The following is a 25,233-nucleotide window of genomic DNA, read 5'->3' on the forward strand; positions in this document are numbered from 1 at the left end:
TGAGGGCTGTCTGGCCCCCAGCCTCATCCCATGAGCCACCCCGGCCCCACTGCCCTCGGGAAGTGCACTGGGCTCTGCTGGGGCTGCCCGGAAACCAGCTGTTGTTTTGCTCGTCGCTGCTCCTGGCACGGGCTGTGGCAGGAAGCAGATCCATTTCCCCAAGCACTGGGGTTGGCTGCAGCCACGGCAGGCTGAGCTCAAAGCAGGATGTTCCCCCCAGTCCCACTTCCCAGACCAGCTCCTGCTGCTTTGTCCCCGCTTGCTCCTGTCCCGAGCACGGCACATGAACCTCGGTACCCTGCCGTGCTCTGTGGCAGCCTGGGCCCACGTCCAGGCAAAGCAGGTGCCAAACATGAGAATGAGCTCCCCGAGATCACTCTGGCCCATGGAGGAATTCACCGTGGGCTCACAGAGGGCGATGGCTGTACCTTCCCCTGGCTGCCCCAAGGGACCGTCCCCAGCCGACAGAAGAACAGGCTCAGGGCAGCACAGGGCTGCAGGGGTTATTTTATTCTTTGCTTTGGTCTATACAAAAACAACTTACAGAAATAATAAAATCTTCCATTCCTGACCCACACTCCAGTAACTGTCCATCCCTTTCCAGCCGGAGTGTTAAACCACCATCAGATCTAAAGCCTCTTTTAAAAAATGCGTTAGATAAGGGAGGAGGGGACGGAAACACACCACTCACCAAAGAGAAGGGGAACGGGTTAAAATGTGCAACAAAGATCGGTACAAGGACACAGTTCCTAATGCTGGAGTCACTCCTCTATGGGGACTGGCAGGACAGGGACACAAAGTCAGCTCCCAGAGGCTGCTGGGAAAGAATTAAACCTCAGACACCCCGAAGGTCCTGGGACACGGACCCTTTGCTTTCAGCAAACTGGATTGGCCTGATTTGGTTGGAGTTCGCAGCAAGCAAAGGGTTTTTCCATGTCAGATTCCTCTCCTAGAACACTAACACACAGAACAAATCGTGGGGAAGTTAGAAAGCACAAACTTAAAGACGGCAAAAGCCGTTGGCACCATATTAAAAATAAAAAAGAAATATATATTCATAGAAAAGACTATTTTGCCAATGAAAGATCACTAACGGTGCAAGGTTTGTGTTTTAAAGCTTCAGAAACAGTATCTTGGATGCTGGATGTGGCAGTAGGTGCTCGAAGCAGTCCCAGGAGGAAGGACCTTCTCCACAGCCCCACAGCGAAGAAAACAAATCGAAAAATAAAACCTCTCGTGGGAATGGAAAAGTTTTGTCTTCTCAGGCACTTCTGTCTCCCAAGTCCTTCTCACGAATGCTCAGCTCTGGGGCCACCCTCTTCTGCGTGGAGAGAACACCTGCAGCAGCAGAAATCTCCCGTCATCCACTGAGGTGGGTTTTCAGAGCGCGGGACTCCCTGGGCCCCCAGGTGATGGGGACATCGATCCTGGTGGCACCAGGGACTCCCCAGCATGCCAGGTGCCATCAGCCAGCCCTGCCTCCCCTGGCCACCCATCCTGTGGCCACATGCCAGGTGTGCTGGCAGGTACCTGGTGTGGGGCTGCAGGCGGGTTAGGCGAGCATGTGGTCAGCGAAGGGCGCCCGGACGCCGTCGCTGTAGGCGTCCATGGGGTAGTCCCCGTCCATGTCCATGTGCATGTCGATGGGGTCCAGGGGGATGTCACCCGAGTACATGGGGCGGTAACCAGGGTCCAGCTCTGCAGGGAAGGGAAGCTTCCATCAGCCAATGACTTCTCCAGATCTCAGGCACCTCCTTGTCCCCCCAGCCAGGGCGGCATGTGACATGCGGTGCTGTAAAAGGGCCCCACCATCCCCTAGCCCAAGGGCACCAGCTGTGTGTGCTGAGCATCCCACAGTGCACCCCCAATCCCCAGCACACTGGGCTGGCATTTGACTGACAGCCACCTGAAAAAGGTCTTAAAACCAGCCTGGCTTGGTGACATGAGGCAACTGCCTCCCCAGAACCCAGCCCATGGGGACCCTTCAAGAAGGGCTGGAGCCATACTCACCATCTGAATAGGGCTCGTTGATGGGGATCATGCTCTGAGCCTATGAAAGAAGGTGGCACAAATTAAGGGATTCATATTCACAAAGCTCAGGAGCCATGTGGTGGCAAGCCCTGTCCTAAGTGGTGCCATGACCCAGGAACTGAGGCCACCACCCAGCTGCCTCCCACCTCCCACTGTTTGACAGGTGCTCCTGTCTGAGCTCTGGTTGGAGGTGCTGGCAACAGTTTTGGAAGCAGGACAGGGCCATGCCCTGACACCCTGGTTTCCCCAGGGAGAAGATCTTGTTGGGATGCTCACCGCTTCCCAGGCTGCTGGGTCGTGCTTGAAGAGGGAGTTGGTGAGCTCCACGGAGACACGTTTCCTGTAGTCAGGGTTCTTGTCCTCCGAGATGCGGAAGAGCACAGCAGCCGCATAGGTGGCTGTAGGGATGGCAGCAGCCTCAGCTCCTGCTGCCATGCAGCATCGGAGCCCCAGAAGCCCCAGCTGGGACAGCGCCAGGAGAGTCCCCAGCACAGCCCCCGGCATGGCAGCACTCACCTGTTCCCTCATTCCGGGAATGCAGCAGCTCCATCAGGGGAGCCGAGGCTCCCTCGGCATCGATGGCATCTGCTGCCTCCTTGTCCTGGGCCAGCTCGCACAGCACGCCGGCTGCCACACGCTGGATGTTCTCCACCGGCGAGTACAGGAGCTGCCAGGAGAGATCAGCAGCCATGTGAAGCAGTCAGCAAGGAGCCCCTGTGCTCTGGGCATGTCCTGATGCAGCCCAGGGCTGCAGCTCCCCGTGCAGGCTGGGCAGGAGGTGGCCCAACGCAGTCCCTGTGTCCCCACAGCCCTGACCTGCACGAAGAGAGGGATGGTGTTGAGGCGGAAGATCTCCATGCGGTTCATGGGGTCCCGGGCCAGGATGTGCAGTGCCCCTGTGCAACCCTCCACAATCTCTTCCATCTTCACTCCATCCTGCCAGGGAACAAGAGCTCAGCTAGGGCCCCTCACATGCCAGCCACCTGAAGTGGACAGGCTGGGTTTTGGCGTGCCAGGCCGTGCTGGGAGCAGGGCAAAGGGGTGGGGACTCACCGTGTAGGGCTGTTGTGTGCCGGCGGCCGCGTGTCGCTGGGCGTCCTGGTGAGCCTTGACCAGCAGCTGCACCAGGCGGGGGATGACGGCGGCCTCCTGCAGCGGGGCATGGTTGGCTGGACAAAGAGCCAGGTTGCGGATCAGGCCTATGGTAGCCTGGAGGAGAGGAGGAGGAGGAAAGAGTGATTTGTCTCAGCTGTCGATCAGAACGGCTTGTGTTCCCCAAGTGACCTACTGGCTGCACCCCTCCCCATGTGCCCCACCCCATCCCCTCCGTGGTGCAAGCTGACTCAGCTTTCCCCTGCCCTGGATCCAACCTCTCCCCAAGCTGAGTTTCAGTTCCAACGAGCAGCAGGCACGAGCCACTTCCTTAATCGGCTGCTGTCAAGGACATGACCCAAGAAGAGCAGGGTGGCAGCAGCAGCCAGCACCACTCGGTGCACAGCCCCAGCTGCTGACCCCCTCAGCAGCCCATCCCACAACAGAACAACGGGCGAGGGCTTGCTCCAGCCCAGGCACTGGCCTCCTCCTGCCCCCAACACCCCTCTGGCCCCGTACCTTAACCAGTGGCCACTGGTTGGGCTGGTTGAGGAGCTTGACAATGGCGGGGATGCCGTAGTTGAGCCGCACCGAGTTCTGTGCCATCTCGGCCTCGGGGTGCCGGCTGGTGAGGTGCCGCAGGGCGCACACGGCCGGCTCGGTGATGTCCTCTTTGTCACCCGCCCGCAGGATGGTGTGGATCAGAGCCTCCACCCCGTTTGACTGTGTTACCAGTGTCTTGTTCTTGCTGTTGTTGCAGGTCAGGTTGGAGAGGGTGCCAGTGGCACAGGTCAGCACATTCACATCATCCGAGCTCAGCTGGTTCACCAGGATCTTGAGGACACCGTCCAGGCCCTCCTGCAGGAGTGGGGATGGGAAGTGGGAGCAGCACACACAGCCAGACCCAAGTTCCAGCCCCCATCTGGCCCCACATGCCGCCAGCAGGCAGTAATGGAGGGGACTGCAGTGCTCCCGACTCCCACACAGCTCCTTTTCCATCCCCCACAGCTGGAGCTGCTCCTTCACAGTGAGCCCCAGCCACTCTAGCATTTGCAGTTTCAGTCAGAGTTTAATGTCTCCTCCTGGAATCACACTTCCAATGCCCCTGCCAGCATTCACTCCCCACAGAGTGATGGAGTGACCCAAGTCCTGGCTGTGCTGGCCAGCAGCCAGCAGCAGGACAGGAAGGAGTTAAAGCACCACGACCACGTCCTCCTTCAACCCTTCAGTCAGCAGAGCCAGGGATGGTTTCATGACAGCCAAAATAGTTTCCAGGCTGCATCAGAGCTAATCCGCATGGAGTGGCCCCAGCAGATGGGAAAACTCATCAGGAGGCAGCAAAGGGCTGGGAGAGCAGACCCAGAGCAGGGCTGGGGTCATCTCTGCACCAGCTGCAGGGCACAACAGCCTTGGCAGCAGCTCTGCTGGCAGCTCCCCCAGGAGCTGGGCAGGCAGCCAGCCCAGGACAGGCTGATGGGGCTCCCGAGCCAGAACAAACTCTGGTGGCACCCGCTGAGTGACCGCAGTGGCCTCGGCCCCACACTGGGGACACAGGAGTGCTGGCAGCCAGCTGGCACGGGCACGGCCACAGGCAGTGAGCAGCACCCCAGGATGCAGGGCACACCCTGCACAGTGGGGCATCCCCTCACCCCGTCAGGAACATGTGCTGCTGCAGCTCATACAACAGGGAACATGAGGCTTTGGACTCAGCCTGGCAAGAGCTGCCCGGCACCTAGAATGGACACGGCTCTGAAACGTGGCACTGAAGCACAACCAGAGGTCCCACAGACTCACCTGTTTTGTTGCCACATCAGAAAGGTTTCGCAGGGTCCACAGGCAGTTCTGGACCAGCCTAGGGCTGGAGCTGGTCAGGTGCTTGCCCAGTGCCTGCATGCCACCTGCAGGGAAGGTGACAGTCCTGTGAGCACCCCTGGCCATCCTAGCAGAAGGAGGAGCAAGCGGCAGCAGGGCTACACAGGCTGTACATCAGCCAATGCTCCTGTACACAGACCAGCCTCACGGCTCAGGGGAGCCCAAACGTGGTGTGTGAAGAGCTCTCAGGCATCCAGGATGGATCCTGCTCACACACAGTGCCAGGAACGTGCCTAAGCAGCCCTCAGAGCAGGAATCCAGGCCAGCACAGGTGGCTTCACTTGGCTGTGCAGACCTCTGCCTGTCCCACAGACATGTGGGAGGACACATCCTCAGCCACATCGCCCTGACACCACCATTCATCCTCCTCCTGCAGCTCTGCCCCAGCCTCTCTTACCAGCCTCAACGATGGCAGGTTTGTTGCTGGGACACACCGACAGCACCTTGAGCACGCGGCTCGTGGTCCACAGCAGCTTCTCATAGTTGTAGCTGCGCATGATCTGCACCAGGGCCTGGGGTCCTCCATTGGCCAAAATAATCAGCTGCAAGACAGAATCCCACAGTTAGGCTTGGAAGAGACCTTAAAGACCATCCAGTTCCACCCTCCACCACAGGCAGCAGCACATTCCACTAGACAAGGTGGCTCCAAGCCCTGTCTAACCTGATCTTGAACACTTTCCAGGGACGAGGCATCAAGAGTGAAGGGCTGGGGTGTGGCAGCCCTGGGCTGCTGGGACCCCCCTCTCCAGATTCCCCAGCTCATGCCAGGACACAAGCCAGGGAGAAGCTCCAACCCCCTGGCATGTAGGAATACTCTGGTCACATCACCAGGGACACACGAGGTGGTGGGGTCTCCATTGCTGCCTTCTGCACATCTGTGAGGTGCAAAGCTGGGCAGCCACCCCCCTCCTGCCTACCCCACATCTCTGTCAGTCTGGGACCCCCATCCCACCTTGCTCTCCTGGTTCCCATAGGCCAAAAGCTGGAGGCAGTCAGTGGTGATGGCCAGGAACTTGGGGTTGTTCTTGTTCAGCAGGGGAACCATCTTCTGCAGCCCATCGGCCAAACGCACGGCCATCTTGGCCCCCTCCTGGTACAGCAGCAGGTTGTGCAGGGTGGTGATGGCGTAGAAGAGAACCGACTCGACGGGTGAGCTGCGGGCAGGCAGCACACACCATGTCAGTGCAGGAACTACAGCACACTCACTGGGCTGCAGCAGAGCCCCCTGGGGCTGCCCCAAGCTCAGCACCCACCAGTGCCCTTCAGCACAGCCCCAGGCAAGGGACACCTCAGAGCCTGAGCCCCATCTCCGTGGCCAGGGCAGTGTGAGTGAGGTAGCCCTCCCCTCCTCCTGCCCCGATGCAGGCTCCATACACAGCAAACCCCACGGGTTTCCACAGGTTCACAGTGTCCCACTCTTTTGTCTTGGTGAGCAGGAGGACCCACACTGAGGGCAGCACGAACCCTCCCTTCCTCTGCCCCCAGCCCAGGACGAGCTGCCAGCCTCTGTCCCCACCACTGCTGTGTACCTCAGCATCCTGACGAGGGCCGGGATGCCACCAGACTTGAAGATGGAGAGCAGGCCCTCGCGGTGGTGCGAGAGGTTGTGCAGGATGCTGGTGGTGCAGCGGGCGGTGTCCAGGTCGCTGGTGCTCTGCATGGTGCGGACCACGGCCGCCACGATCTGCGGCGACTGCATCAGCGCGCGGCGCGACGCCTCCTTCTTGGAGAGCTGGTTGACGATCATGGCTGCCTTGCTGACAACCACCTGGGGGGAGAGGAGCCAGCGTGTGGGAAAGGGCTGTGCACCAAGGGCAGGATGCCAGGTGACACGGCTGGGCAGAGGTGGGCTCAGTCCTGGTGCATGGTGGAGGCAACGAGGAGTTTGGCCAAGAGCAAGGAGACAGCCACGGCCACAGAGCCCCACAGGGATGGGAGTGCAGCAGCTGAAAGCCCAGAGACACACACAGCAAACACAGCTCCTTACCGGGTCCTCATCGTTGAGCAGCTTGGTGAGCTCTGGGATGGCACGTGTGGCCAGCTCAGCATCATCCTGGTAGTTGATAAGGTGCACAATGGCTGACTTCAGCATCTGGGAGGGCTCTGCCAGGCGCTGCACATTGGTCTGCTGCCCCTCCAGCTGGGTGGTGATGAGAAGTGAGCGGTCCTCCACCGTCTCGGGGTACATGGCGGCCCGGACACGCTGGGCACGGGTCATGGCCAGCTGAGCCTCCATGTCCGCTGCAGGGAGGGACAGGGAGGCAGCATAAGGCTCTCTCCAAGAAGCACTCCCAGCCCTGCTTCCCAATCCCAACAAGATGAGCAAGAGCTTAGCGCAGTGACACCGGCCACGTCAGCAGTCCCGGCACACTCTGCACAGAGCTGGAGCTTCAAAGCGTAAACAGATCCGGCAGCACAGAGATAAGACAACACTCAATTAGGCAGCATGATGAGGCAGTTGTCATACAAGGCCCATTAATTAAAAAATTAAGGATATTTGCAACTTGGGACCAGCTGGCACTGGAAAAAAGGAGAACACTGAGGCCCTCCCCATCAAGGATGCTGAGGTGTGATGCTGCCGTAGCCACTCACGGTCCCCAACTCTGCAGCACAAACAGTACACAGGGTCCCATAGGGGGATCTGATCCCTGCAGGAGCTGGCAAATAAACCTTCCAGGGCCTACTGCTGACAGAACTGCAGAGGCAAGCAGAGCAAACCAGCCCCCTTTGAGGGGATAAAGCTGGGGGAAGCATCTCCTTCACTCCAGCCTGCAGCTCAGTGTCGCCCTCGCCTCCGCGGGAGAAGCCGTGGCAGTGGCGTGGTGCTACAGCACACGCTGGCAGCTCTGGCAGCCACACTGGGACAGGTTTCCCAGCAGGCAGACAGGCAGTAGAGCAGGTGACAGATCTGTGGGCCAGGATCAGCTGTTCCCATCTCAAGCCAACTCGCTGGCACGCTCGGATGTGCGCGCAGCTCAGCGCCAGCGGGGGCTGACCACGCAAGAGCCTCTAGGCACTGGGAAGGAGGACAGGAAGGAGCATATTTTAGGCAGCAACAACTCCCGGGGTGTGGAAGTCAGCATGGAGGAGTACCCAGAAACAGCACGGCTACGGGGGAGGAAGAGGAAGGCAGAAGCTGAGCAGCTGAGGATGTGCCAGGCCCCACAGCCCCTTACCTTGCGCTTGGCTCTGGCCCTGGTTCCCTCCCTGGCAATAACTAGTGGTGGTCGTCTTCTTGATGGTGTACTGCTTCCCATACACCTCGTCATCATCCCCGAGGCACTTGCTGCTGACGGAGGGCACCTGCGTGTTGACACCGGAGTGGATTCCGGAGTCGTAGGTGTAGGTCTGCTGCCACTCCGTCACCTTGATTGGCTGCTCCATCATGTTCATCACCTCCATGGCTGCTCTGCGGGGTGAGGAGCGGGGAGGTTACACCTCCAGGAGAGCCCAGGCTGCGCCAGGACCCTCCTGCCCCTGAATGGCACGGCAGCCCCCCGTGCACAGCCGGCCTCTGTGCAGGCCACGAGCAGATGGAGCCGGTCCCTATCTGCCCTCCTCCCCCACTGGAGATGAAAGGCGGCACTGGGATGACGAACCTAAAGCTCAGCACTTTGTTGCTCATGTTCAGACATGAACCGCGGCTGCGTCTCACAGCGCCGTGTCTCACAACACCGTGTCTCACCACTGCAACAGCCAAGGTGTGGGCAGGCTCTGCCTGGTGCAGTGGGACACCACAAGCTTCAGGGTCCCCCAGCTGCCCATGAGCTTTTTTAAGACCCCTTTCCAGAGACAGGACCTGCAAAGATCTGGGGACATGCCAAGAGTTCCAAGCGCCATATGGCTGGAGCTCCAAGCATAAAATGAATCTTTTTCGGAGCTTCCTGGGACACTCCTAAAGCACTTAAAAATAAGCAGGCAAAGCCACTGGCTCAGTTCTCCCATGGGTGCTCAGCACCACAGGCTCCCACAGTGTGGTCCGGGGCTGGGCACTCCCCACTCAGTGCCGGGACAGGGCAGCCCGGCACATCCCAACACTCAGGACAAACCAGCCAAGGTTGCTGGGAGCAGAGCTGGGATTTCCTTGTCTTTAATTTGGGGATACAGGAGGAGGGAGGGAGGGAGGATGGCTCATGGATTAATGCCTGAGCTCACTCAGGGCTATGAGTCACCAGCCCTGCATCCAGGCCCCCGGCAGGACCGGGAGGGATGGAGACAGCACCCGCCCAGCCCTTCGCTGACCCATCACCCAGGATTCCTATCCCTTCCCTGCCGCGCAGGAGTGGAATGAGTCAGAGTTTCAGAGAGGCGATAAGCAGCGAAGGCAGCAGCTGCCGCCCGGCATACCTGGGCGCAGCAGCACCCACTTCCAAACAGTCTAATTACCACCTGCACCGGCCCCGATTCCTGCGCCGGGCTGGAGCGGGGCGGCCGCACGCCCCTGGCTCCGCTCCAGCCGCCAGCACAGCGCGGGACCCGCAGGGACCAGCCTGGCTGGGGCGACAGCCTCGGGCCTCAGAACCCTCCTGGGGGAGCGAGGAGACGGAGCTGAGCCCCTCGCCGGGCCGGCGGCTGACTCAGGGCGTCGGGTGGCGGCCGAGGACGCGGCTCCGTGCGGCGTCCCGGCGGGGCACGGCGCGCACGGGCTTGGCGCGGCTCGTCCCACCGCTGCCGGCTGTTCCCAAGGAGCGGCCGAGCCCTCGCCAGCTGCACAGGCCGGCGCTCGCAGGGAGGAATCCCAAGCTCTCATCCGCGGGAGCAGCGGCCAGATGGGAAACAAGAGCCACGCTCGTCCCCCCGGCTGGGAGCATCCTGCAAACCCCCCGTGCCCAGCCCCGGCCGCAGCCGCCTTCCCGGAGCCGCGGCAGGGCGCTGCTCCTGCCAATCCAATATTTTTTTGAGCTGTCAAGCAGCGCTGGCAGGCTCAGAGCAGCTATAATGGGCTGTGCATAACGCACGGTGGTCAGGCAGTGGAGGGAGCCGCTAATGGAGGGCGGTGGAGGCAGAGCCTTCCCACGGCGGGCAGGAGCTGGGATGTCCCATCAGTGCGGCAGGACAGTGTGTGACACATGGTGCCAGGGGCGACAGGAGAGGCAGCTCTGCTCCCCACCCCGCGTCGCAGCAGGGATGGGCCGTGAGAGCTCCGGTGTGGAGCTGGGAGTGCCGTGGTGCTGCACACCCACACTCGTGTGCTGCTGCACTGGTATTGGGGAGTCCTTCAGCTGGGTCATCCTGGCCACGGTGGCAGAGTCTCCAAATTGTGCCGGGAAACTCAAGAGAAGCAATAGTCCTGCTTTACGAAGTGTGGAAGTGGTAGGCAGGAGAGTGCTCTGTGGTACTGGCAGGGCATGTCACCGTGGTGCAGGAGCTGGGTGAGCCAGCACCCATCCCACCTGCACAGCCCCGGCAGCCAGGCCCCAACACCCCGAGCAAACACTGGAAAGCTGTCCTGCGTAAGCTGGGCAGAGGGAGAGCAGAGCTGAGGGCAGAAAAGATCACACAATCAGGGCCAGGGCAGGGACCCCAGGCAGCAGCGAGACAGATCTGGCAGGGGCTGATGCTGCTGCACCACCGTAGAGCAGTGACATCCGCTTCACAATTTCCAGGCATCAGACAGGCACTTAATTTTCCAAACCTCCAGGAGCTGGGCTCAGACACCGTACGGAGCCCTGCATTATGCATGAGCCACCCCTTCTGTCTGCACCACAGCACCCAGGGACATCAAAAGCCAGCACAGCTCCTGGAGCTCAGACACGAGCTCTGGTGATCAGCCCCAGACGAGCTCCAAGCAGGAGAGTGGGACCAGGAGCCCCACAGAAGAGACACAGGCACCTCTCCTCCCCCTGAGCATCCCCCTAACAGCGTTTGCTCATCGCCACAGGGGACAGCGAGGCCAACAGCACCCATGGTGACAGGGCCAGCAGAGCAAATGTCAGACACTCCTACGGTGAGCAGTGACATTTTCTGAACCCAGTGTCAAGTGTGCCCTGCTCATCACTCAGTGAGGGGCAGACACTGACACAAGCTTCTCCCCCATCCTCCACAGCTCAGCTCTGTCCTCAGGTGTCCTCTCTCCTCCTCAGCAGGATCAGTGGGAGAGGGGCACCAGGGCGCTGGTTACAGCTGGGTTCACCTGATCAGGAGCCATCTCCTGGCAATGTTTCTAGTGAAATGCTGTAGCAGAGAAGGACCCTCATGCAGGAGGGAGAAGCAGGGTGTTATTTGGGGCACATGTGAAAATACCCACACTGAAGGGTCAGCCATGAGCAGGGGGCATTGTCTGGGTGGGCTCCAGCCCTCATACATCAGGCCTATGGGCAGGACGATTGCTGCTGAGCCCAGCCCTTACCTCCACCTGCTAGGCTGGCAGGTCAGGAAGAGCAGAACAGTGTCACCAGGCCTCACCTGAGCCCCACTCCACACAAGCCTAGACCCCAGGGAAACAGAACTTGGTGCTGGGAAGTGAGAAATCCCCAAGGAAACAGTGAGACAGATGTGGGGGACTGCTCAGAGGGGACAGCATGTCTGGGGAGAACCTCCAGCCTGCTCCTGGCACCACAATGGGGCAGAGACCAAGAGACCTGAGGGGCTTCAGCCGTGGGATGCAGGACAGGCAAGGCCTTCAGCCACCCGAGCAGGGCACTGCCAGGAAAAGGTTAATCCCTCTCCCACCACTTCCCTGAGCCAGGAAGGCAGAGGAAGCTCCCGCGGGCTGTCGGGCACCGGCCAGCAGCTCATCCGCCCCCGGAGCCATTTGATCATCGTCCAAGCAGCACTGGCCCCCCGGGACACCGTCTGCGGAGGAAGTCTCTGGCAAACATGCAGCCCCAGGCCTGACCAGCCCTTCTCACCAGCTGCTGTGAAGCCTTCAGCCTCATCAGGCAGGACACAGCCAGCAGACAGGGCTGAGCTGCTCCGAACAGCAGCAGGGAAGCAGTGAGTGCTGCTTCGTGCAGAAATATCGACTGCTCAGGGGCTTTTTGGGGAGCAGCAGTCCCTGGGGTGAGCAGCTGTCATCCCCAACGTGGGGTCACCCCAACGGGAGCAGGTGGGGGGCACAGGGCACCCTCACAAGCCCCAGGCAGGGACCACACTGGACCAGGTTCTGGGGCTCAGGGTCAGTGGGTGTGACAGGCAGCCTGAGCCCATCACAAGCAGGTCCAGCCTGCCCTCACCCATGTATGAAGCAGCGTGGGTGCCAGCAGGGGGTTGCCAGAGCCCCTCAGAGCCCCACCCTTGCTCACATCCTCCAGGAGCAAAAATGCAGCAGTGCTGGGGGGCCCCTCAATGCAGCCACAGCATGCGAGGAGCTGAGCTCGGCGGTGGGAGCGTGCGAGTGGCTGCAATTACAGTCGCCGAGGCTTTTAAGGAAAGGGAAGAAGCAGTTAAGGCAATTCAATAAATGCAGCACAAGAAAAGACTCTATTTTAGAAGCACTTACGCTACACACAAGCCATCTCCGGTCCCCCCCTTTCCTGGAGCAGCCGGGGATTAGCAACTGCCCGCTCAGACAGCCCCGACCTCGGCAGCCACAGCACACAGCCTTCCCCCAGACAAGGCACCCAGAGTCCTCTGAACCCTGGAGAGCTGCACCTCCAAGCCCCCCAACAGCCACATGCTCTGCCCGAAGGTGCTCTGAAGTGACAGCACGGGCTGACAAAGCTGGGGCAGCCGCTAACGAAGGGCCCGAACACTGTACAAAAGCTTCAGTGGTTTTGAAGAGGATCCTCAGGAACACGCAGCGGGAGCAGGCAGAGAAAGGAGCTTGTCAAGACCTCACCAGCATCAATGGGAAGCGTTGGAGTCAGATCCCGGCACCAGGAGCCCTTTCAATGGGGCTTTACAGGGAAGATGAGTGGAAGAATTCAAAGGGGAACGAGAGCAGCTTGAAGTTTAATGAGGAGGAGACAACGGCAGGGGATCAGCCTCTCGTTAGAGCAGGCAAAACCACTGGCCTGGCCTTGCACACAAAGGAGCCCATGGCCTGTGTGGATGGATATACCCAGGTAGAGAATGGCTCCTGGCTGCCCCACCAGCTCTGACAACCTCGGGGCACTCAGGAAAGGCAGTGGGGTGCGGGAGCTTCACATCCAGGCTACTGCACTGGAGGGGGCCCTACCCTTTCTTTGTATTTCAGCAACCATTATGTTGTTACATTTGAGCTGCTGAATGCCTCATGCAAAGCTCTGGCTCCGCTTGCTGGGGCTGCTGCATCCCCCTGAGCACCAGACCAGCCTCTGGCAGCAGAATGGCCCCAGAACGTGGCAACTCTGCCACGACCTGCTGCGCTCAGCTGATGCTCTCCATCAACCCAGATCATGTCCCCGAAAAGCCTCGCCTGCACCTGAATTAACAGCTCCTGACAGCTCCAGCACACGCCAGGCCCAGGCTGTGATGTTTTGGCACTTCACATCACAAACCAACACAGCATTATCCATCAAGTGCTCTCCTGCTGCAAGTGCACGCACAGCACTGAGCATGACACCCACTCCCCGCTCCTGGGCAGGGGACAGGGCCCACAGCAGGACCCCCAGCCCAGGGAACACTTTCCCAAGGACATTCACCTGCCCAAGACCCACTGTGGGGTCTCTGGGAGCACGTCCCCCGTTGTTGTCACAGACACTTCCACCTGCAGTGGCACCAGGATCAGGAGGACCCACACGGGCTCATCTCCTCCTCATAGTTTGCTGATTTCATTAAAATCATGTCTGGGGAAGACTGGAATTTGCCACTTGTCCATGGAAAGGAGAACTGGCATGGTGAGATTAATCACAATTACTCCATCTGGATAACAACTTCAAAAATCATTATTTTGTTTCAATGAGCACAAAGAACAAGTTGTTCTTTAAGAACACTATAATTGCAGGCTCTGGACCTTGCTGGCTGTTCCCAGCTCCAGTCACAGTGTCCAGGACACGGGGGTTTGTCACCTGGCCCTGCCAGAGGAGCTGGGGCAGCGAGGAAGAGGGCAGAGGTGCCGAGCCCCAGCTTAATTTCTCCATCCAGTTGCATTACAACTGCAAAGTTCAGACGCTTCACAAGAAATTATCACCAACAGCCGTCAGCACCCGGCCTGTCGGAGCAAGTTAATGATTTGTCACCAGGGCTCTGCCCGCGCGTCACCGCGATTACGGCAGCCTCTGCCAGCAGCCAAAGGTCTCTCCCCCCGCACAGAGGAACGCGTTTTCCATCCAGCCCCGTACCCCCGAAAGGCACACGGGACCCCAGCGCAGCCGCCCCACGGGGTCCGTGCTCCCCTCCAGCACCGGGGCAGCCCCACCGCAGGGCACGGCTCCCTCCCGGGCCTCATCAGCCAAGCGTGGGATATGGGGAAAACACCGAGCATTCCGCCTCCACCCCGCCTGGGAAGGAGGCCGAGGGCTCGCTGGGAACAGCCAGCGCAGATGTCGCGGGCTGCCCGACAAGCCCCGGCAGCCGCGGCACGAAGCTCCTGCCCTGTTTTCCACAGCGATGCCGAGAGTCCAAGGCGTGCCAGGATGCCTCCAGGCCCGCCAGCAGCCGCCGCACAACCCATCGCGGATGGTGTATTTAGAAGGGTATTTCAAACCTCTGCTTAAATAGAAACATCTTCACCTCCCCCCCCTCCTCCGCAGCCATGGACAAACCGGGTGTGGCTGCAAAGCCCTGTTTAAGCACAGACATGGTGTTGAGGTCAAGGTTTAGGCCTTTCTGGAGCGGGAGTACCTGCACCTTCCCACCCCCTTGTCCACCAATTTGTCAAGTATGTCCATGAGCAAAGAAGGGTAAAACCAACTCTCCTAGAGCAGAGAACGAGATTCAAGGCACCAATGCAGCCCTGGTGTCCTCCTGAGCTGCCACCCCCAGCCGTTTCCATGGGACATCACACGGGGCCGAGTCTGACCACCTACCCCCAGCTCTGGGGGCCACACACCCTGTCTAGGTGGGGAAGCACCAGCTGAACTCCGAAGAAGGCTTATACTGCTGCAATAGACACTATGTTTCTTTTTAACTTCTGTTAATTAGCAGCCAGCCTAATTTAAACCTTCAAAACCCGCACAAGCGTCGGTACAGATGCTGCAATTAAAGTTCTGCAAGTTCTCTGTGCAGAGGCTCTGCTCCCCCAGCCCGCGGAGCGGGGCCAAGGGCAGCTTCGCTCCCAGGCTCTGCCATCTGCGAGCGGCAGCGCGCCCGGCAAAAGCGCCGTCTTAAATCCCGGAGATCTGGAAGTGTGATAAAAAGCCAAATCCCATCAAACGCTCCCACACCAAACCACAGTCTTGAAGGGAAAGACTGTGTCAGGAACGGGCTGAGCTGCAGGAGCCGTGCAGCTGTACCGCAGTGCCTGCCCGGCTGCGAGGGCTGAGTAAGGGTTTCAGGTGGGGGAAACAAAGGGGTGAGTTAATAGGATTAGGGCAGCGCCGAATGAGACACTGAAATGCGGCACCAGGACCAAGAGGGGACATTCCCCAAGGCTCTCGGCTGCAGCCCGGCCACGATTCACCCGCGCTGCCGCGGAGGCTCCAGGCACGGTGCACAAACTACTCGCACACCCAGCCCCAGGAGACCCCTCCCAGCAGCCCGGTTCGTTCCCCCAGCCCCCCGCCCCGGGGATGAACGCGCTTCCTGGAGCCGGCAAGGACACGGCACATCGCCCAGACAATAGACTGGAACGCCATTGTCTCAGGGAGGGCCCCGCACGGCCGCCCCACCTTTCCCCAGCGCCCTGAGCCCTGGGGACCCGCGTCTGTCCCTGCTCCTGCTCAGCGGCCACAGTGCAAGGAGAGAGCACAACCCTCAGCCACCGCTGTGCCGGGAGCTCTGTGCGTCCCCGTCCTGATGGCCAACTTGTTTAAGCCAAATTAGCAGTAAAATGGGTTTTTCATGATGCTTCATGGAAATCCTCCAAAACAATGAGCGCTTCAAATGTGAAAACAATTCTAGTGGGTGCCCTGCACCTTTACACCCAGCTCCGACACCGACAAGGACACAGAAACGGACCCTCGTAATTTTGTCATCCCTGTTTCCGGCTGGACCGGACACTCCTAGAGCGGAGCCTGGAGCAGCCCCCGCGGACACTGCACCTGCCCTGGATGCGGCTGCCAGCCCGGAGCAAACGCCCCCGGCACCGCTCCAGCTCCAGCCCCGCGGCAGCTGGCAGGGAGACACTGCGCCCCCGGCTCCCCACCAGCCGATGGCAGACGGACACCAGACCCCCGAGCTGGTCGGGGCTGGCACCAGAGCCAAAACCAGCAAGACTTGGGCTGGAGCAGGAGATGAAGCGACAGAGGGGGCTGTGTCACGGGGCGACTCCAGCCCCCACCGCCCTTCTGGTATGGAGAAGCTGACAAGGGAACATCAAACCAGACGTGGGACTCACCCAGGCACCCCAACAGCGTTACAATGGAAGCCGGAGGTGCAAGAACTTCCAGCCTGGCCAGAGAGGGAGCAGGCTGATGCCCTGACAGCCGTGCAGGCACAAGGGTGGCACAGGGCACCCTGTCCCGTCCCCAGCACAGCCGTGCCCTCCTGAGCGTTCACTCCGCTCTCTCAGCACACGTCTCCCCGCGTTGCTCGTATGACAGCCCACGTTTGCCTTCTCCGGGCAACTCCCAGCAACATTTCACCATTATCCTTTCATCTGTGCTGTAAACCTGATTAATTAAGCTAATCACTCAGCTAACGCAATTAGCGCGCTCTCTCCTCTCCAAACATCAGACAAACAGCCAAGTTTCGCTCCCCCCCGCCGTTTCCCGGTGCGGATGTCCGCTGTCAGGGGCTCGGCTGGGACCCGCCGTCGGCACCGTGCCCAGCATCCCTAACCCACGGGGACTGTCCGGGTGATGTCAGGTCACCCGCATTCCCCTCGGCCCTCTCAGCCCCCAGACCTCACACGCCTGGCGGTGGGCGAAGGGTATCCCCGGCCCCGCCGGGTAGCCACGGAGATGTCGAGGCGATCCGAGGTGGCCTCGAGAGCAGCACGCGGTGTCCCCAGGTGTGACTGTGGGCACCGAGCAGCTCAGTTTGCGTAAGAGCCCCGGAGCACCGGGCGAGCGCCGTGCCAGGGCCCCGCCCGCCCAGCGGCTGCCCCGGGCGGGGCCGGGGACAGAGTCACCGCCTCGCACAGGAGCGCGGAGCAGCGACTCCCAAACTGGCTCCCGCGGTACTGGGAAGGGGCCGGGACAGCCCGGGGCAGCCCAGCTGCCCGTGAGGGAAGCCCCGGGGACCCGCCCAACTGGTCCCGCGTAGGACCGGCCGAGGTCACGGGCAGCCCTGCCTCAGCCGGCGGCAGCACGGCCGAGCCGGGACACCCGGTGCTGCCCGGCCCGGACACCCAGGTCCTCCCCGCCCCGAGCGTAGCCTCTCCCCAGCCCCGCACGGTGAAGTCCGCACGGTCCCGGTGTAGCCCAGCCCGGAACGACCGACGGCCACCACCCCGGCCCCGGTCCGGCCGCCCCAACTCTGCTCACCGGACCCTCCCCGCCGCGATCCCCGCCAGCCCGGTCCTCTGGACCTGGTCCCTGCTCACCGGAGCGATCCCTGCCCAGTTCCGCCGGCCTACTGCCGCTCACCGTCGCTCCACCATGCCCGATGCTCGCTGACTCGGCTCCACTCACCTCCCCGTCGTTCCCCGTGCCCGGTGCCCCGCCCCGCTCACCGTCGCTCCCCGTGCCCGGTGCGCCGGTCCCGCTCACGGCCGCTACCCGTGCCAGGTGCCTCGGCCCCACTCACCGTCCCTCCCCGCCCTGTCCCGGTACCCCGGCCCCGCTCACCGTCACTCTCCGCCGCCCGCCCGCTCCTGCCCGAACAAAAGGCGAGCAGCGCCCCGCGCACCGCCCCGCCCGCGACAGGCCCCGCCCCCGCGCTGCCCCGCCGCTATTGGATGCTCCTCACGTCCATCAACCCCTGGGCCCGCCGGGTCCCGCCCCCGCCGGCCGTGTTTATTCGCTCCCCATTGGCGGGGGCGCGGCCGCCCCGCCCCTCGCCCGCAGGTGATTGGACAGCGGGGCGGGGCGCGCGGGGCGCGGCGGCGGCGGAGCGAGGGCGCGACCACGAGGGGACCACCTGGGTGACGTCAGTGGGCGCGGCCAGGTGCGGCCGGACCCCGCCCCTGGGCAGGGCCGGGGGCGCGGGGACCCCCTGCACCGCGCGGGGACCCCCGAGGCTGGAGCGCGGGGGCGGCTGGAAGCGGCGTTCGGGAAGGGCTCGGGGCTGCTGGCGCTGCGTCAAACCCGGTGCCCGCCGGACCGGTCCAGCCGGGTGTTACCGCCGCGTCCCGGGCGAAGCCGCCGTCACTCAGTGCCCGAGTCATCCACTGGATATGTCCCAGCCCAGCTCAGGACCCCCAGGTGTGGGGGGGAGCAGGAGGATTCTGCCCCGGTGAGGATGAGGAGGGATGATCCTGCACCCCCGCTGCCTGTGCGGTTCCCTGGCACGTCTGGCTGTGAGCGCTGCCAGGCGGGGATTCTCAGCTCCGAAGGGAGGTGAGAGACAGAGCTTCCACCGCCCCTGCAAGATGAAGGGAATTCATGGCTGTGAGCTGAGCAGGAGATCCGGAGCACAGCGAGAGAGCTCTCGGCACAAGGAAATGGGCACACGGCACAGCACGACATGGCAGGGCAGGGCACAGCGCAACTGAGGTGTCAGCCAGAAATCTCATTCACACTCTCCTCTTGGTCAAGGTCGAGGGTGTTAGGGAAGCGCGATGATGCCTTCCCCATGAAACCCATCTCTTCCTGCAGCCTTGCCCCTGCATCCCTCTGCATCCCACCTCCATGTCCCCAATCAGTCACTCTGTATCCCATCTCTGCACCCCTGGCACTGCCATGCAGCTTGACTCTTCGTGTCCTGGGGGACAGGATGGTGGCCATGCTCACCGTCACAGCCACTGCTGGGGTCACATCACTGCTCTCAGAGCTGCTGGCACTCCCAGGTGTGATGGATGCAGCCAGCCCTTGCACATCCAGTGGCTGCAGGTGGGAGCAGGGACCCGGGGCACATCAGCTCATGGCTGCAAGGGGCTTTGCCTGCTGCCAGTAGATCAGTGGGAGCAAAGAGCTGTCTTCTCCACATCAGTGTGGGGCTGAGGAGGGGACGCAGAGCCCAGGTGTGTGTCAGAGCAGGGCGGAGGCCCCGTGGGCCCAGTGCCACCCTCACCCAGCTGTTGGGAAGATCCCACAGGCCTTTGTCCGGTGCCAGCGCTGGGCAGAGTGCTTCTCGCTCATCCATTCGCGAGTGCTGCCGGCCACACCCCACGAGGCTGGCACTCCCCTCCCGAGGTGGCTGTGACCCATCAGTGACAAACTCCATTCCTCCCAAATGATAGGACAGCCCTGTCCTGGCACAGGGGTGCAGTGGGTGTTCCCTCCCCGAGCCCTGAGCTTTGCCCACGCGTCTGGGGGCTCAGCCCCTGCCCAGCGCCCTGCAGAGCTGGAAAAGCCCCGGTGAACAGGGGTTCCAGGCAGGGCAGGGTGGGGTGCTGGCAGCCTCTTGCCACCCCCTTCCTTCCATTCCCATCCCTTCCCTTCCCCGGGGCCAACGCTGTGATTCAGCCTCTCAGTTTCAGTCCTCGTAGCCAATTTCCATGCCAGGCAGGAGCATGGCAGGGAGGAGCGAGCAGCCACACACTGCCCGACGCCTCGTGCCTAGGACTGGCACGGGTTTGTCAGCACCAGTGGCGACCCCCGAAATGCCCTGATGCAGGCAGGAGGCAGATCACCCTACCCTGCCACTCCCCACCTTCATCACACTCTCTGATCCAGGAGCAGGATGATGCATCCCCAAGGAGCAGTGTCACAGTGTTGCACCCCAAAACAACCATCAGGTCATGCATGTCACAGCCCAAAGATCCACATGGGATAGGACATGCTGCCTTCCAGCCCCCTGCAGCCCCTGCCTCTACCCCATCTGACAGCCTCCCCTGCACAATGAGGGGAGTCATGGATCCCAATTGGGGACCCCCTCAGGGAACCCAGAGTCCCACAGGAGCCTGGCTGTTCTCACGGCCTCCGTGGGTCCCCAGCTCCACAAGTTCCTCCAAGTCACCTGTGGGGACATCCAGACCAGAGCTCATCCCTTCCTCTCCCACAGCAGGGCTTCTCCCACCCTGAGCTCCTGGATCCCATGGTGGCAGCGCATGGAAGGTGGAGGCAGCTGTGAAAAGACCAGTCTGGATTTTATTACAAGTTCAGCACCAGTAAATATAGAAAAAGAGCAACTGTGCAAGAGGGGAAATCTTAAATTAATGGAGCTTAAGGCTAGAGAGGGCTGGTGTGGCAAAAATTCAAGGCATGGGCAGGGCACGGGTGCCACAGCCTCACCAGGCTGCAGCCCCGTGGTGACACGGGGACGTGGCACACCAGGAGCCCCCTGTAGCACCGGGCTGTTCCTGGAGGAACAGGAGCAGGAGCCTCAGGAAGGGGCAGGACCAGCTCCAGCATTGCTCCCAAAGTAGGGGTTGCCCTCCAAGCCCCTCAAGACAACACAGGGGTCGATCCTGGTGCATCACCCACATTTCCTGGGGAGCAGCTGAGGGACACAGAAAACCCCAGTGCTGTGGGGCATCACTGCTGGTCAGGGCTTTGGGGCATTGGGGGCAGGGGTGACCCAGGCTCCTGGGCAGCCAGGGACGTTCAGGGCTGCTGGTGCTCCAGTGATGGGAATTGGGCTGTGCCAAGGCAGCAGACGTCCAGGTGACAAAGGCAGCCCTGCTGCAGGATGCTAGGCAGATCAGCCCTTCCCCATGAGTCTGAGTTTCTACTGGTGGCTGGGAGGAGCCCAAAGCCCCATGTCCCCAAGATGGCATCACAGAGCCACCACCATCCAGCTCAGTTGGTGCTGGGTCCCCCTTCACCCGGCTCATCATAGGATCTCTGCAAATAAGGAAAGTTTAGTGGCACCAAGAGTGTGGGCAGCAGACCACCTCCCCCACCCTACAGCCCCCAGCCCTGGGATCAGGAACCTTGGTCGTCTTTGTCTCCTTTAGTCTTGGGTTCTTGCCACCACTCTGCGAAGAAGCCCTCCTCGTAGTCACCTTCACCCTCGAACTCGCCATCAGAGGGCAGGTCCAGCACCTCTGGCCCCTCAGTGCCATCCACCTCCATCTGCAGCACAGAGGGCAGGAGGAGGCAGGGGCACGGCAGCCTCACCCGCAGTCTCTGCTCCAGGGCTGGTTTGGGGGCTCAGACCCCCACCTGAGCAAGGTCCCTGCAGCACCCACACACACCACCCAGCCCCCCCTAAAAGCACCCCAATGAGCACCATCTGCACCCTTTGGGCCCCTCGGGTACCTCATCATCATCCTGCAGATACTGCCGGGCGAATTCCAGCATCTTCTTCTGAGCGGCCGTCTGGTTGTGGTACCGCACGGCTTCCTGGGCACAGCAGGGGACAGGGGCTGTGTCAGCCCCTCTCTGGGCACTGCAGGGCCTCAGGACGGGGGGCTGGTGGGGTCCTCACCGGCCGTGGCTCGAAGTCCTCCTCCCGCAGGCGCCAGCGCTCGCGGTGGAAGCGGTAGTAGACCAGGTTCTGCTGCATCACGGTGTCACCCGGGTCGAAGAGCATGTAGCTGGAGACGCTGCGCACTGCATCCTGCACGTCGTTCACTGCGGGGGGCAGCGCCAGGTGACGCGGGGGTGACACCTCTCCCAGGGCCCACAGCACCCCAGGGTGCCCCAGGGCACAGCCCCCCTGCTCCCACTGGCACTCACACTTGTAGTAAGCGAACTGCAGGTAGTGGTACATGGTGGCCACAAACTTCTCCACAAAGTAGCCACCCACGTTGGGGGTGAGCTCGGTCTCGCAGTCCACCTTGCATTGCAGCACGCTCACCAAGTGGTCTGGGGGGGAGATGTCGAGTGTTGCACCTCTGATCACCTCCCCAAATCTGCTGTTCCCCCAGCCCCCCACTACCTGCGATGGCAGGGTAGAAGTCCTTGAACTCTTGAAGCTCATAGGCACCCTCACAGCCGGCCAGACAGTCCTCATACGCCTTGTAGTACTCAGCCAGTGCCTGCTCCATGTCGGCTGCACTGCTCCGGAAATCCCCGTTGTTGTACAGCTTCACTGACCGCACGAATATCGGCTGCCGAGGACCACTGCTTAGTGAGGGAGCTGCTTCCCTCGGGGTTTGGCAGGACCAGGCATGCTTCGAGCCCTGGGGAGCCCCTCTCCTGCCCCAGCCCCCTCCCCTCCTTACCTCATAGGGCTGAGCTTCCAGGTCGACCAGGTATTCATCCACATCCAGCATTGTCTTGTAGTAGTTCAGGTACCTCAAGGTCATCTCATGCTTGGGGTTTTTCTGCAGGAAGGTGTGGGCAGCAGACACCGCTTTCTCGATCTTATTTGACTGTGGAGGGAGGAGGAGCCGGTGCAGAGACGTGCTGCAGGACGGCCTGAGCAATGCTGCAGCCAAGGGGGCCTCAGCACCCAGCCAGACCCCTGGGCTGCAGGACAGAGGGGGGATCCTTGTGGGGAACAGCCCTGAACCCATGCTGCACAATGGTCCACTGGCAGTGATGAACAGACAGGATCTGGGAACATGAATATTTTGCAGGTACCTCCAGCCACACCAACCTCCTGGCTGTGCATGGAGGCACAGCCAGGTGGGAGCAGGGACAGGTCAGGAGTGATCCGCATGAGGTGGATCCATGTGGTGTGGGTTTGACCCACACATCTGCTCTTCTCCAGCACTGCCATCGGACCTGGCTGCCACCCCTGCTGCTTTATGGGCTCTCAGGTTGCAGCTTCAGGGAGTGAGACAGCAGGGAGGGAGGGTGGCTTGAACAACCCGGCCGTGAAATGGGCTTCAGCCAGAGCAGCAAGAGGAAAAGGCATTAAGGATGAAGCCAGGCAGTCCCTCGCCACTGCCAGGTGAGTGGGGCTGCATCACTGAGCACTAAAACAGCACCCACAGTGGCTGGCAGCCAGGGACCAGCACCCTGCCCAGAGGACTGTCCCCTGCCAGAGACACTCTGGCCAACACATGGGCACCCGAGGGGGTTGCCTTATGGAACCTCCCCCCACGAAACCTCCCTCCACGTCTGCACTGCGAAGCTGAGCAAGTCCTTCTTTCTTATGGAGCATCCAGACACGTGTCCCATCACAGTCACAGAGGCACAGGACCCTCCAGCTCAGGCCCCTCATGGGATGGCCCCTGAGCACTCTCCCCAGGCAATACTCTGCCTGTCCAGGGAGACCTTGGGGCACCAGAGCAACACAAGGTGAGGTACAAGGACACAACCACAGACCCCACCCCAGTCGTCCTGCCTGATGTGTCCCAGATGATGCTGACGTGCCACAGCTCAGGGGCAGGATGGAGGAGCTGGTGGGGAATGCCAGATGGGGAGTGAAGGAAAGGGGAAGCACCTGACAGCAGGGTGCAGGATGGAGGGGAGCAGGGTTCTGGGGGTACGGAGATAGACGGGAGTGGGGTTCAGGGTGGGCAGATCAGACGGTGCAGGCTGATAGTGTAGGACGGGGGCACAGGATGGGGATGCAGGATGGGGGTGTCGAAGAGGAGTTGTAGGATGAGGGGCACAGGATGAGACACGGGAAGGGGTGTGCCCAGTCAGGGGGCAGAGTGGAGGGGTGCAGGATGGAGTGGAAAGATCAGTGGCACAGGACAGTGGAGCAGGACCCCCCCACCCCTGCTCCCTGCCATTTGCGCCTCCTCACCTTGAAGAGCGCGTAGTGCAGGTACTGGTAGGGCTGGCGGCGCTGGAAGTCGCGCAGGGTTTGCGCCGGCGGGTAGCGCAGCTGGAACACGGGCAGTTCACGCTTGCAAGCGCGCAGGCAGCCGGCGCGGAGCAGCAGCCGCTCGAAGAGCCGCAGCTCCCGCTCCCACTCCCACGCGGGATCCCGCTCCCCGCGGGGCTCCTCGGCGGGATCCTCCCCATCGGGGGGCTCCCCGGCGCAGCGGCGGTGACAATGCGCCTCGCTGTCCCGCAGCAGCCTGTGGAGCCGCAGACTGGCCTCCAGCCCCCGAGCGCTCTCCGCCCATCGCGCGTCCGCGTACTGCTCCAGCGCCCGCGCGTAGGCGCGCTGCAGCGGCTCCAGCGCGGCCGCGGGGAAGCCGCGCACGCTGTACTGCTCGTACTGCGCCGCGCACAGCCCCGCCGCCAGCATCGCCAGCAGCAGCAGCGCCGGCAGCCGAGCCGCTCCCGGCCCCGCGGAGCCCATCCCCGCTGCCGCGCACCGCCCGCGCAGCGCTCCGCGCCGGGCCCGCGCAGGGGGCGGGCGGCCGGCGGTGGGCGGTGCGCGGCGGCGCGCAGGTCTTAGTGCGGCCCCGCCGGGAGCGCGCAGGGGCTGCGCGGGGCGCTCGGGGATGCCCGGAGATGCGCACCACGGAGGGAGATGTCTCAGCGCTGCCCGGCGCGGGAGGACCTTCCAGGCCGCCGGTGCCCGGAGATGTCCCCGCCGCTGGCGGTGCCAAGCCCGAGGCCACACGCGCTGTGCCGTGCCAGATCGCGGCTTCAGTGGTGTCCCGTGCCAGGCCTCGGCATGGCCACACTGGCCCCAGCCCAAACCCAGTGCTTTATCGCCGGCTGGATGGTGGCACTGAGGGATGTCACAGCGCGGGGCAGGAGCCAGGACACTGCTGAGGTTTGTCCAGGCGGAGAAGAGGCTCTTGGGCCGTGTCCAGCGTCACACAGGGCTGTGGTGCCACCATCCCTGTCAGCCCTCACTTGGCTGTGCGAGGCCCTGCCCCAGCGCCATCGGCAGAGCCGCGTGTCCCCGCAGGCTGTTCCAAGCAGGGCTGAAGGTGCTCAGCCCCGGTGCGGTGTGTTGGGGGGCTGCAGAGCGCCCCGGGGCTGAGCTGGGGTTGGCCGTGCTCTGCTGGAGCTGTTGCTCTCACTGGTAGCACTGAGCCTCAGAGGAATTGCGTAGGGATTTGGGTTTGGGTTCACAGCCTGTTGCATTTCTCACCTGACACTCGCCAAAGGCTCTTGCCAAGGGGCCTGTGTTCTTGCCGATGGGTTTGGGGGTGTAGGGATGTGTGGGTAACACCTCCGTGAGCGTTTTGAGGCTGTGTTTGTCTGGGAAGGGCAGCTAGGAGAATTTCACCTTTTTAATCATCACCATTCAGTAAAGGTTCTGCCAACAGCAGACTCTTGTTATTAAAACACTTAATTCCGTTTATTTACTCTCCCGAACTGCTGGGACTGAGCAGCAGCATCTTGGGCCGGGTGCAATGAGCTGGCAGAGGCAGGAGGAAGAAGAGAGGAGGAGGAGGCACAAGAGCACTAGGACCTGGGGCCG

General features: G+C 61.8%; 2 protein-coding genes across 5 annotated transcripts; both read right to left on the bottom strand.

Annotated features, from left to right (window-relative positions):
- Positions 1-495: 495 nt before the first annotated feature.
- Positions 496-17,837, bottom strand: JUP (junction plakoglobin). Its single transcript, XM_066336666.1, has 15 exons — positions 17,748-17,837; positions 8,172-8,404; positions 6,983-7,236; positions 6,525-6,763; positions 5,948-6,149; positions 5,393-5,537; positions 4,918-5,021; positions 3,643-3,981; positions 3,085-3,240; positions 2,848-2,967; positions 2,548-2,698; positions 2,308-2,429; positions 2,011-2,050; positions 1,531-1,698; positions 496-1,338 (listed from the first exon to the last, which is right to left on the bottom strand). Exons 2-14 carry the CDS (start codon positions 8,395-8,397, stop codon positions 1,553-1,555), a joined length of 2,244 nt encoding a protein of 747 aa, XP_066192763.1. The 5' UTR covers positions 8,398-8,404; positions 17,748-17,837; the 3' UTR covers positions 496-1,338; positions 1,531-1,552.
- Positions 17,838-19,105: 1,268 nt separating this feature from the next.
- P3H4 (prolyl 3-hydroxylase family member 4 (inactive)) lies at positions 19,106-24,162 on the bottom strand. 4 transcript variants are annotated; one of them, XM_066336574.1, is made up of 8 exons: positions 23,650-24,162; positions 22,172-22,321; positions 21,886-22,057; positions 21,684-21,812; positions 21,433-21,578; positions 21,264-21,347; positions 20,936-21,077; positions 19,106-20,846 (listed from the first exon to the last, which is right to left on the bottom strand). In XM_066336574.1, exons 1-8 carry the CDS (start codon positions 24,151-24,153, stop codon positions 20,836-20,838), a joined length of 1,338 nt encoding a protein of 445 aa, XP_066192671.1. In that variant the 5' UTR covers positions 24,154-24,162; the 3' UTR covers positions 19,106-20,835. The 4 variants fall into 4 exon arrangements, with proteins under 4 accessions (XP_066192671.1, XP_066192670.1, XP_066192669.1 ...); XM_066336573.1 differs by having other exon boundaries at positions 21,433-21,812; XM_066336572.1 differs by having other exon boundaries at positions 21,886-22,321.
- Positions 24,163-25,233: the final 1,071 nt, after the last annotated feature.

This window comes from Sylvia atricapilla, chromosome 27, assembly GCF_009819655.1.
Source record: "Sylvia atricapilla isolate bSylAtr1 chromosome 27, bSylAtr1.pri, whole genome shotgun sequence".
Lineage (NCBI taxonomy): Eukaryota > Metazoa > Chordata > Aves > Passeriformes > Sylviidae > Sylvia > Sylvia atricapilla.

What these genes read in the sequence shown, in the direction of transcription:
- JUP (XM_066336666.1), bottom strand. Translation starts at nt 8,397, where the DNA reads ATGGAGGTGATGAACATGATGGAGCAGCCAATCAAGGTGACGGAGTGG. An exon ending in ATGGGAACCAGGAGAGCAAG is followed by an intron (nt 5,538 to 5,947) that starts GTGGGATGGGGG and finishes TCTGTCTTGCAG; the next exon opens with CTGATTATTTTGGCCAATGG. An exon ending in GCACACAACAGCCCTACACG is followed by an intron (nt 2,968 to 3,084) that starts GTGAGTCCCCAC and finishes GTTCCCTGGCAG; the next exon opens with GATGGAGTGAAGATGGAAGA.
- P3H4 (XM_066336570.1), bottom strand. Translation starts at nt 24,153, where the DNA reads ATGGGCTCCGCGGGGCCGGGAGCGGCTCGGCTGCCGGCGCTGCTGCTG. An exon ending in CTTCTACCCTGCCATCGCAG is followed by an intron (nt 21,813 to 21,885) that starts GTAGTGGGGGGC and finishes TCTCCCCCCCAG; the next exon opens with ACCACTTGGTGAGCGTGCTG. An exon ending in ATCTGCAGGATGATGATGAG is followed by an intron (nt 21,078 to 21,263) that starts GTACCCGAGGGG and finishes TCTGTGCTGCAG; the next exon opens with ATGGAGGTGGATGGCACTGA.